The 12,154-nt window shown below is 42.2% G+C and overlaps 1 protein-coding gene across 2 annotated transcripts in view; it reads left to right on the forward strand.

Annotated features, from left to right (window-relative positions):
• Window positions 1–107: 107 nt before the first annotated feature.
• LOC311100957 (BTB/POZ domain-containing protein KCTD5-like) overlaps window positions 108–12,154 on the forward strand; it is a gene marked incomplete at its 5' end in the record, with an annotated part of 38,336 nt that continues 26,289 nt past the window's right edge. For both annotated transcript variants that reach the window (XM_084141941.1, XM_084141940.1), the window contains one exon: window positions 108–329. In XM_084141941.1, the coding sequence (XP_083998067.1) occupies window positions 108–329 (222 nt within the window). The remainder of the gene's footprint in view (window positions 330–12,154) is intronic.

Below are 12,154 nucleotides of genomic sequence, written 5' to 3' on the forward strand. Positions count from 1 at the left end.
GAAAGGAGTGGTATCGCCTGTGCATGGAGTGGGGACAGCCTACTTAAATGGAGAGGAGATGCTTCCTGTCAACTGCTTCAGTCATACCAGAGGGCGGAGAAGAGGGGATGGCAGAAAACAGCGCCGATACTTGTGGTTCCGTTTATCGGAGGTGTTTGACTCATTCTCCCTGGGAAAAACCCCAGTCAACCAGTAACGGGGCTTCCAAATGGGTTCGCTTGAACGTGGGGGGAACCTATTTCTTAACAACACGACAGACGCTGTGCCGAGATCCGAAATCATTTCTGTACCGACTGAGCCAGGCTGACCCCGACCTCGACTCTGATAAGGTAGCTAAATTAATGTTAGCCGAGCTAGATAGCCTTCTCCGGGTCTCGTGTGTGAATGGTTGATTGTCTGTGTGGGTTCGCATAAGTTGTTTTCTCAGCAAATGTAAGTAGTAATATAATGCAGTAAAAAGTCATATTTTAAGACCGACTATAAAACTGCTAGTTTACTAATTCCAGATGTCGACAGACGTAAAACGACGTACGGCTAGCTAGTTACAGTAGCCTGTTAGGTAACCAGCAACATATCTGGGCCCGGTTACCCAAAAGCATCTTAAAGCTAAGAACTTAGCCTTAAGATGCTTGTGGGTAACCGGGCCCAGATACCCTGGTTCACTAGCAAGTAAGGAAGGTTAGCTACGTTAGCTAGCTAGTGCAGATAGCGAAACATTGTAAATAATTGGTTGCTACTATAGAACGACGTAGCAGTAGCTCACAACGAAACGTAATTATTATCCACTTTAATTTGATGCACTTTTCAACTCCAAATAGCATATTAACGTTAACTTCTTGCACTATGTATTTTCAGTGCCAAAATTGAATTAGGTCATTTTGGTCTCTGTGACCATGACCAGTTTGAATTGAGGATACAGGGTGATTCAGACAAGTCTGGTAATAGGTGGTGGGCCATAGCAAGCATCTCTGCTTTAGTTTTTAGAGATTATCGATCTGTCGAGGGAGGAACTGGTTTTTACAAATTGTGTATATTTATTTCTAATGAGCACATTTCCGTTTTGGCAATGTCAATTCTTGCAAATGTTTTCTAAATACGTACTTTTATGTTCGCTAGCTGGACCGGCAAACGCTGCCAAGTACTAAACTTTACATACATTTACGTAAATTCGCTCTGGCTATCTATTCCGATTTCAGAGCACTCTCGTCTGAGTGTGCCAGAGCGCAGAATAACTGATGAATTTAGGAATGATCAACACGGGTTGAATATGGCCGGTGTCAGTAAACGAGCCCTGAATGGCTGGAAGTCGTCCATATACCATGGGTATGACACAAGTTATTTTTACTGCTCTAATTACGTTCGAAACCAGTTTATAATAACAGTAAGGCACCTCCGGGGTTTGTGGTATATTGCTAAGGGCTGTATCCAGGCACTCTGCGTTGCGTCATATATAAGAACAGCCCTTAGCTGTGGTATATTGGCCATATACCACACCCCCTCGGGCCTTATTGCTTAAATAACGCACAGTATATCAGAAGGGTAGAATTCAATGTCTATTGTTCATTCTTAATGTTCTATTGAGCTGCTTTTGAATTGAAAAGATTATTGGCATTGTTCAATTCGATTTTCATAATGGCAAGCTAGGACTGATGATTAGCTAAACTAGCTAGTCTGTTTGGTTACAAAAGCAACTACTGTAGTTATCTAGTAAACTTGCTAGCTACTTCAGTGGATGTTGAACACATTTCTATCTGCAAATGAACACATTTCTAGTGGTAAATGTGTTAAATTATAGCCATGGCATAAAAAGGAAAATCAACTCGGGGCTCTATGCGTTCTCTGGAAAGTAATGCAACTCTGTGGAAGGTTAGTTCCACTCTGCTAGCGGATCGTGGATAACACCTTCCACGTCGTTCATTATTTTCCAGACAACGCATAGAGCCCCGAGTTGATTATCCCTTATGTAAACCACTCAGAACTTGTGTACTGTCTCTGACGATCACGTCTGCCAATCACGTTATCCGTATCAAAGGTAGTGGAGAGATCGCCATCCGACAAACTGCTAACAGGTAAAGTCTTAAAAAATGTATTTATTTGTAATCTAACTATTTAGTTATAGAAACGTGATACCATTATTGCAAGCTGTAAAATGACTCCCAACTTAGAACACAGCAACCTTAGTAATGTAGCTAGCTTGCTAGTTACAAGTAGATCTGTTGCTAGCTAGCAGGAGCAGATAGCTATCACTTGCTAGCGTGTCATTTTGGGACAAGGAGCGTTTCTGTTTATTCCAAGTAATTATTTAAGACTACAAAAATCTATAGGACAAGTCAGCAGTGTAAAGCTAATAGTCATCAAGGCAGGTCCCACTAATTTCATTCATACTGACAAATACAAAATGCCACATTGTCCCTGTCCAATAGTAGGATGATTGCAGAGCAGACTCTCAGGATGTTCATTTTCTAGCTCACAAATAAACTTTTTTGTTGTTGTGATGATTTTCTTTTATAGATGGGTTAGCTGACAACGTAACGAAATAGATGTGCGCCAGTGTTTCCGTTTGCCGGTAATGGCCTGTGTGTGTACCAGTCAAAAGTTTGGACACTTACTCATTCAAGGGTTTTTCTTTATTTTTACTATTTTCTACATTGTACAATAATAGTGAAGACATCCAAACTATGAAATAACACATATGGAATCATGTAGTAAAACAAATCAAAATATATTTGAGATTCTTCAAAGTAGCCACCCTTTGCCTTGACAGCTTTGCACACTCTTGGCATTCTCTCAACCAGCTTCAGGAGGAATGCTTTTCCAACTGTCTTGAAGGCCCGGGACCGAGTTTGGGGAAACCCTGGCCTAGGCTACATCTAAAAAGCAATGAGGCTCATACAACACATCAGAACGTTTAGCTTAAAATGTTCACATAAGTGTAGCAGTGTGCACAAGGCAGTAGACTATGTGCAAATCTTCGTTCCATAATTCAATTAGCGTGAAAATACCATTGTGAGTGATTTTCATTGTCACCGAGATGACAATATCTATTAGAAATGTAGAAAGCGGGGATATCTAAATATGCAACAACTAGCATGGGTTGCTAATATGACTAGGATTGTTCCTTTGAAAACCAATATAATATCAGAGAAAATGGCTACTTGTTTCAATGGCATATGGAAGTCTTTATACAGTAATTGCCTGCACATTTGGTTAGATTTTGGCTAGGCTACTTCGAAGCAAGGTAAGACATGCCTCATATGCAGCCACGGTGCGTCCTTTATTTAAAGGGGGAGATCAAGCTGATCCTAACTGTTATAGGCCAATTTCTATTTTGCCCTGTTTATCAAAAGTGTTGGAAAAACTTGTCAATAATCAACTGACTGGCTTTCTTGATGTCTATAGTGTTCTCTCTGATATGCAATCTGGTTTCTGCTCTGCTTATGGATGTGTCACTGCAACCTTAAAGGTCCTAAATGATGTCACCATTGCCCTTGATTCTAAGCAATGTTGTGCTGCGATTTTTATTTATTTATTGACTTGGCGAAAGCTATTGATATGGTAGACCATTCCATTCTTGTGGGCCGGCTAAGGAGTATTGGTGTCTCTGAGGGGTCTTTGGCCTGGTTTGCTAACTACCTCTCTCAAAGAGTGCAGTGTATAAAGTCAGAACATCTGCTGTCTCAGCCACTGCCTGTCACCAAGGGAGTACCCCAAGGCTCGAGCCTAGGCCCCACGCTCTTCTCAATTTACATCAACAACATAGCTCAGGCAGTAGGAAGCTCTCTAATCCATTTACAGTGAGGGGAAAAAAGTATTTGTTGTTGTCCCTGACATCCTTGGAGAGCTCTTTGGTCTTGGCCATGGTGGAGAGTATGGAATCTGATTGATTGCTTCTGTGGACAGGTCTTTTATACAGGTAACAAGCTGAGATTAGGAGCACTCCCTTTAAGAATGTGCTCCTAATCTCAGCTCGTTACCTGTATAAAAGACACCTGGGAGCCAGAAATCTTTCTGATTGAGAGGGGGTCAAATACTTATTTCCCTCATTTAAAATGCAAATCAATTTATAACATTTTTGACATGCACTTTTCTGGATTTTTTGTTGTTATTCTGTCTCTCACTGTTCAAATAAACCTACCATTAAAATTAGACTGATCATTTCTTTGTCAGTGTCAAACGTACAAAATCAGCAGGGGATCAAATACTTTTTTCCCTCACTGTATATGCAGATGATAATCTTATGCTCAGCTAGCCCCTCCCTGGATTTTGTGTTAAATGCTCTACAACAAAGCTTTCTTAGTGTCCAACAAGCTTTCTCTGCCCTTAACATTGTTCTGAACACCTCCAAAACAAAGGTCATGTGGTTTGGTAAGAATGCCCCTCTCCCCACCGGTGTGATTACTACCTCTGAGGGTTTAGAGCTTGAGGTAGTCACCTCATACAAGTACTTGGGAGTACGGCTAGACGGTACACTTTCCTTCTCTCAGCACATATCAAAGTTGCAGGCTAGGGTTAAATCTAGACTTGGTTTCCTCTCGTAATCGCTCCTCTTTCACCCCAGCTGCTAAACTAACCCTGATTCAGGTGACCATCCTACCCATGCTAGATTACGGAGACTAATTTATAGATCGGCAGGTAAGGGTGGTCTCGAGCGGCTAGATGTTCTTTACCATTCGGCCATCAGATTTGCCAACAATGCTCCTTTATAGGACACATCACTGCACTCTATACTCCTCTGTAAACTGGTCATCTCTGTATACCCGTCGCAAGACCCACTGGTTGATGCTTATTTATAAAACCCTCTTAGGCCTCACTCCCCCTATCAGAGATACCTACTGCAGCCCTCATCCTCCACATACAACACCCGTTCTGCCAGTCACATTCTGTTGAAGATCCCCAAAGCACACACATCCCTGGGTCGCTCCTCTGTTCAGTTCGCTGCAGCTAGCGACTGGAACGAGCTGCAAAAAATACTCAAACTGGACAGTTTTATCGTATCTCTTCATTCAAATACTCAATCATGGACACTCTTACTGACAGTTGTGGCTGCTTCACGTGATGTGTTGTTGTCTCTACCTTCTTGCCCTTTGTGCTGTTGTCTTTACCCAATAATGTTTGTACTATGTTTTGTGCTGCTGCCATGTGTTGCTACCATGTTGTCATGTTGTGTTGCTACCATGCTGTGTTGTCATTTGTTGCTGCCATGTTATCTTAGGTCTCTCTTTATGTAGTGTTGTGGTGTCGTGATGTGTTTTTGGTCCTATATTTTATTTTTTATCCCAGGCCCCGTCCCCGCAGGAGGCCGGTTGGTAGGTCGTCATTGTAAATAAGAATTTGTTCTTAACTGACTTGCCTGGTTAAATAAATAATAATGTAGTAAAGCTTCCAGATTTCAAACAATATGTTTTCAAAATACATATTGCCTTCAGCTCATTAAAAAGTGGCGTGATGCGCTGAAGCCTGCCTAGTTGCCTATGCACCTGAATGGCGACTGGGAAGCGCTCTTCAATTACCAATTGAGGAAGAAAATAATTAGGAGCTCATTTTTAATAGTGGCCACTTATTTTTATTTTTTACACGTGATTGCCTTTAAGCCCAATCATTGCATAACAGTTCTATTCTTATTGCTATGTCATAGAAGCCACATTTCTGCCTGCTTGAACGGCAATATCTCAGATATACATAACATGAATTGACCCAGGGAATCAATAGAAAATGGGTGAATCTTTAAGATGAATTACCATAAACTAAATGTGATTTCTGGCATTCTGAGCACCGTGGGTGGATGCTCTATTCAGGTTTGCAACCAATGCATAGGGAACTGTAACATTTCTTAAATGTCCTTTAAATTAAAATGCTGCCGGTCAAATGTCCGGCGCCACATTTTCCTAAAGGAAACCCGGATGTGCGCGCTTCCATGGTGAAGAAGTTGTTGTGATTCTGGATGGCCAGATTGCTAGCAAGAATGACAAACTGCCATGTGGGGAATCGTAAGTGTCTCGTTTAATCTTGTTCTTGATACCATGTCTTGTCATAGTCAGTAGAATAATGAATGGATTGGCAAGATTTTGGTACCGTCAACTTTTAGAAGGTTAGTAGGAAAGTTGATCATATAAACCACATACATTTAGTATTTGAAACGCAAACATTCATTTTCCCAACTGCTTTTTCTATAATCCTACAGGCTCTTTATCATTCTCCATACCTTATATTCCAATACATCCAACATTATGGCTGACCACCATGGTATTGGGCAGCTGCTATTTGAGAACTCATCTGGTTTAGAAATCAAACTATTTTTATCTGCATGCTTTTATTTGGATTTCTATGCAAAGTATATGATTTGAATGTTTCTTTAAGCCTGCAGCTAGTTACTTGAAATGAGACATAATCATGCCAAAACCTGGTTTAAAAAAATTTAATTCACTGACAGCGGGAGGGCTAGCTAATGAAAAACAAATGGACATTTACAGTAGCTGGCTAGGCTAGTCAAACTAACATTGGCTAGCTTTCAATAAATTGGCTAAATGGTCAACAGAGTTACCTCTTTTTTTTATATGATCAAGACCATTTTGTATTCCATGAGTTTCTTTTGAATACTTCTCTACTAACTTTGCACACCTAGACTGTGCAAGATTTGCCCATTTCTTCCTTGCAGAATTGTTCAAGCTCAGTCAAATTGCATGGTGACCGCTCATGGACTGCACTCTTCAAGTCATTCCACAGATTCTCTAGGCCACTCAAGGACATTTACCTTGTCCTTCAGCCACGGTTGCTTTGGGTCACCATCTTCCCATTTTCAACTTCCTGGCAGAGGGCTGCAGGTTCTCCTCAAAACTGTCGGTATTTTGCACTGTCCATCTTCCCTTCTATCCTGACAAGCGCTCCAGTCCCTGCTGAAGAGAAACACCCCCACAACAGGATGCTGCCACCGCCATGCTTTACTGTAGGCATGGTGTTCTTTGGGTGGAAAGATGTATTGAGTTTTCGCCAGACATATTGTTTTGCATTCAGGCCAAAAAGTTCAATTTTGGTCTCATCTGACCACAGCACCTTTTGCCACTTGGCCTCGGAATCTACAATGTGCTTTTTGGCAAAGCTAAAACGAGACTTGATGTTGCCTTTTTTGAGGAGTTTTTTTTCTTGCCACCCTCCCATAGAGGCCAGATTTGTGAAGCGCTTGTGATATTGTGGTCACATGCACACATTGACCAGTCTTTGCCATAAAGGCCTGAAGCTCCTTCAAAGTCGCCATTGGCTTCTTGGTAGCCTCTCTGATCAGTCTCCTCCTTGTCCGGTCATCCAGTTTGGAGGGAAGGCCTGATCTATGCAGGGTCTGGGTGGGGCCATACGCCTTCCACTTCTTAACAATGGTCTTAACTGTGCTCCGAGGAATAGAAAAGCCTTTTGAAATATTTTTATATCCATCCCCTGACTGGTTTTTCCACAACTTTATCTCGTAGATATTTTGAAAGTACCTTTCCGCCCATAGTGGATTCTTTGCTTTGAATTGCACTACTAAGCAGTGGAGTGCTTTTATTCTTAACTAATCAAAGTCACTACAAATGATCACAGATGGAAGCCAATTAGCTTGATTTTTGATCTGGAAGGTGGTTGGTTATACCTCAGCAAGTTTGCAATTGTAAGGGGGGGGGTTCACTTATCCAAGTTGGGGTATTTTACTGTTTTTAATTTTAATACCTTTTCAGAGTTCTTTTAGATTTTCCCCCACTTGGATATTGTTTTTTATGTCTTCATTTCTGGCTGTAAGGCAACAGAAGGTGAACATTTTGAAAGGGAGTGGTGACTTTCTATACTCACTGTATTTAACTCCAGTCTTTGGGAACTAGCTATCTGTTCCTCTCCATCAGCAGCTCACGTTTTTGTTTGGATCATAGATAGAAGCAGGGAATTGGCTGCGTTCATCACAAGGGATATGTACGGGAGTTCTGATTGGTTCCAAGTTTAGCAGTTCAGCAAATTTGCCAGAGCAGACCGTATTGAAATATACTTAATGAGAGTGCAAGAATTGAAGGTACCAACATTTTATAGTCATCATACGAATGTTTTGCTGTCATATAGAAAAAATGAGCCCCTCCCTCGACAGGGACCGATCAACTTCACTCTTTTCTGCTTAAGCCCACCACCTATATGGTGAGGAATTAACCATTAGTGCCCAATGATGCGCTGGCTGACTGTTCTATAAGAAGGGTTGGTTGTTTAGCCCCATAGCAACAATGGGGCAAAACAGATTGTTGGCTTAGATTGTTGACAACATCAGTGTAAACAATATTTAGTCTCAATGTTTATTGAAAACAGATACAATTGTACAATGAGCACTTGTCTCTCAAATACATGGTTCAATGGTTGGTTAGCTAGCGAATTTTAGACGTATAGACATGACATGAGTCAAAACGACATGTTATCAATAACAAGATACAACGAGCTGAAACTAGCCACCTACTATTCCCCACATTGCTAGCTATACAGTTGAAGTCGGAAGTTTACGGACACTTAGGTTGGAGTCATTAAAACTCGTGTTTCAACCACTCCACAAATTTCTTGTTAACAAACTATAGTTTTGGCAAGTCGGTTAGGACATCTAATTTGAGCATGACACATTTAATTTTTCCAACAATAGTTTAGACAGATTCTTTCACTTATTCACTGTATAACAATTCCAGTGGGTCAGAGGTTTACATACCCTAAGTTGACTGTGCCTTTTTAAACAGCTTCTGATTTAGGCTAATTGACATCATTTGAGTCAATTGGAGGTGTACCTTCAAACTCAGTGCCTCGTTGCTTGACATCATGGGAAAATCAAAAGAAATCAGCCAAGAAATTGTAGACCTCCAAGTCTGGTTCATCCTTGGGCGCAATTTCCAAACGCCTGAAGGTACCACGTTCATCTGTACAAACAATAGTACGCAAGTACAAACACCATGGGACCACGCAGCCGTCATACCGCTCAGGAAGGAGACGCGTTCTGTCTCCTAGAGATTAACGTACTTTGGTGCGGAAAGTGCAAATCAATCCCAGAACAGCAGCGAAGGACCTTCTGAAGAGGCTGGAGGAAACGTGTACAAATGTATCTATATCCACAGTTAAACGAGTCCTATATCGACATAACCTGAAAGGCCGCTCAGCAAGGAAGAAGCCACTGCTCCAAAACCGCCATAACAAAGCCTGTTTGGCCATAATGACAATCGTTATGTTTGGAGGAAAAAGGGGGAAACTTGCAAGCTGAAGACCACCATCCCAACCGTGAAGAACGGGGGTGGCAGCATCATGCTGTGGGGGTGCTTTGCTGCAGGAGGGACTGGTGCACTTCACAAAATAGATGGCATCATGAGGAAGGAAAATTACGTGGATATATTGAAGCAACATCTCAAGACATCAGTCAGGAAGTTAAAGCTTGGTCACAAATGGGTCTTCCAAATGGACAATGACCCCAAGCATACTTCCAAATTTGTGGCAAAATGGCTTAAGGACAACAAAGTCAAGGTATTGGAGTGGCCATCACAAAGCCCTGACCTCAATCCTATAGCAAATGTGTGGGCAGAACTGAAAAAGCATGTGCGAGCAAGGAGGCCTACAAACCTGACTCAGTTACACCAGTGCTGTCAGGAGGAATGGGCCAAAATTCACCCAACTTATTGTGGGAAGCTTGTGGAAGGCTACCCGAAATGTTTGACCCAAGTAAAACAATTTAAAGGCAATGCTACCGAATACTAATTGAGTGTATGTAAACTTCTGACCCACTGGGAATGTGATGAAATAAATAAAAGCTGAACTCATTCTCTCTACTATTATTTTGACATTTCACATTCTTAAAATAAAGTGGTGATCCTAACTGACCTAAGACAGGGAATTTTTACTGGGATTAAATGTCAGGAATTGTGAAACTGAGTTTAAATGTATTTGGCGAAGGTGTATGTAAACTTCCGACTTCAACTGTAGATGCGATTTAAAGAGGTCAATGGAAAGCAGACTGGGGGATAAAAGGACACCAGATTGGCGCACATTCTACAAATCTGATCTAACAAAGTGGATATTCGTCATCCGTCATGATTGTGGGCCTGTGACAATACATCAATGTGGTTACTACAATCCGATTTGGGTATGTTTTTTTGGTGCGTAACATTTTATAAGTTGTCCCTTTTCAGGTTTAGAAAAAGTGACCACTTAACTCCCGTTCGTATACAGTGCATTCAGAAAGTATTCAGATCCCTTGACCTTTTCCACATTTGAACTAACAGCCTTATTCTAAAATTGATTTTTTTTTTAAATAATTATCCTCATCAATCTACACAAGCCTATAATGACAAGGTGAATTTCTTAAAAATAAAAAACAGATACCTTATTTACATAAGTATTCAGCCCCTTTGCTATGAGACTCAAAATTGAGCTCGGGTGCATCCTGTTTCCATTGATCATCCTTGATGTTTCTACAACTTGATTGGAGTCCACCTGTGGTAAATTCAATTGATTGGACATAATGTGGAAAGGCACACGCCTGTCTATATATGATCTCACAGTTGACAGTGCATGTCAGAACAAAAACCAAGCCATGAGGTCGAAGGAATTGTCTGTAGAGCTCCAAGACAGGATTGTGTCGAGGCGCAGCTCTGGGGAAGGGTACCAAAACATTTCTGCAGCATTGAAGGTCCCCAAGAACACAGAGGCCTCCGTCATTCTTAAATGGAAGAAGTTTGGAACCACCAAGACTCTTCCTAGAGCTGGCCTCCTGGCCAAACTGAGCAGTCGGGGGAGAAGGGCCTTGGTCAGGGAGGTGACCAAGAATCCGATGGTCACACTGACAGGGCTCCAGAGTTCCTCTGTTAAGATGGGAGAACCTTCCAGAAGGACAACCATCTCTGCAGCACTCCACCAATCAGGCCTTTATGGTAGAGTGGCCAAACGGAAGCCACTCCTCAGTAAAAGGCACATGACAGCCCGCATGGAGTTTTCCAAAAGGAACCTAAAGGACTCTGACCATGAGAAACAAGATTCTCTGGTCTGATGAAACCAAGATTGAGCTCTTTGGCCTGAATGCCAAGCGTCACATCTGGAGGAAAAGCTGGCACCATACCTACGGTGAAGCGTGGTGGTGGCAGCATCATGCTGTGGGGATGTTTTTCAGCAGCAGGGACTGGGAGACTAGACAGGATCGAGGGGAAAGAGGAACGGAGCAAAGTACAGAGAGCTCCTTGATGAAAACCTGCTCCAGAGCGCTCAGGATCTCAGACTGGGGCGACGGTTCACCTTCCGACAGGACAACGACACTAAGCACACAGCCAAGACAACGCAGGCGTGGCTACGGGAAAAGTCTCTGAATGTCCTTGAGTGGCCCAGCCAGAGCCTGGACTTGAACCCGATCGAACATCTCAAATCAAAAATCAAATAATTTTATTTGTCACATCCGCTGAATACAACAGGTGAACCTTACAACCTTACAGTGAAATGCTTACTTACGAGCCCTTAACTAACAATGCAGTTTTAAGAAAGAATACCCCAAAAAATCACAAAAAAATACAATATAAAATAATACGAAATAAAAATTAACAAATAATGAAAGAGCAGCAGTAAAAATAACAATAGCGAGGCTATATACAGGGGGTACCGGTACAGAGTCAATGTGCGGGGGCACCGGTAAGTCGAGGTAATATGTACATGTAGGTAGAGTTATTAAAGTGACTATGCATAGATAATAAACAGAGTAGCAGAAGTGGGGGAGGGGGGACAATGCAAATAGTCTGGGTAGCCATGATTTAGCTGTTCAGGAGTAGAAGCTGTTTAGAAGCCTCTTGGACCTAGACTTAGCCCTCCGGTACCGCTTGTCATGCGGTAGTAGAGAGAACAGTCTATGACTAGGGTGGCTGGAGTCTTTTTAGGGCCTTCCTCTGACACCGCCTGGTATATAGGTCCTGGATGGCAGGAAGCTTGGCCCCAGTGATGTACTGGGCCGTACGCAATACCCTCTGTAGTGCCTTGCGGTCGGTCGGAGGCTGAGCAGTTGCCATACCAGGCAGTGATGCAACCAGTCAGGATGCTCTCGATGGTGCAGCTGTAGAACCTTTTGAGGCTCTGAGGACCCATGCCAAATCTTTTCAGTCTCCTTAGGGGGTATAGGTTTTGTCGTGCCCTCTTCACGACA

This window comes from Coregonus lavaretus (assembly GCF_964263955.1).
Source record: "Coregonus lavaretus genome assembly, chromosome: 25".
Lineage (NCBI taxonomy): Eukaryota > Metazoa > Chordata > Actinopteri > Salmoniformes > Salmonidae > Coregonus > Coregonus lavaretus.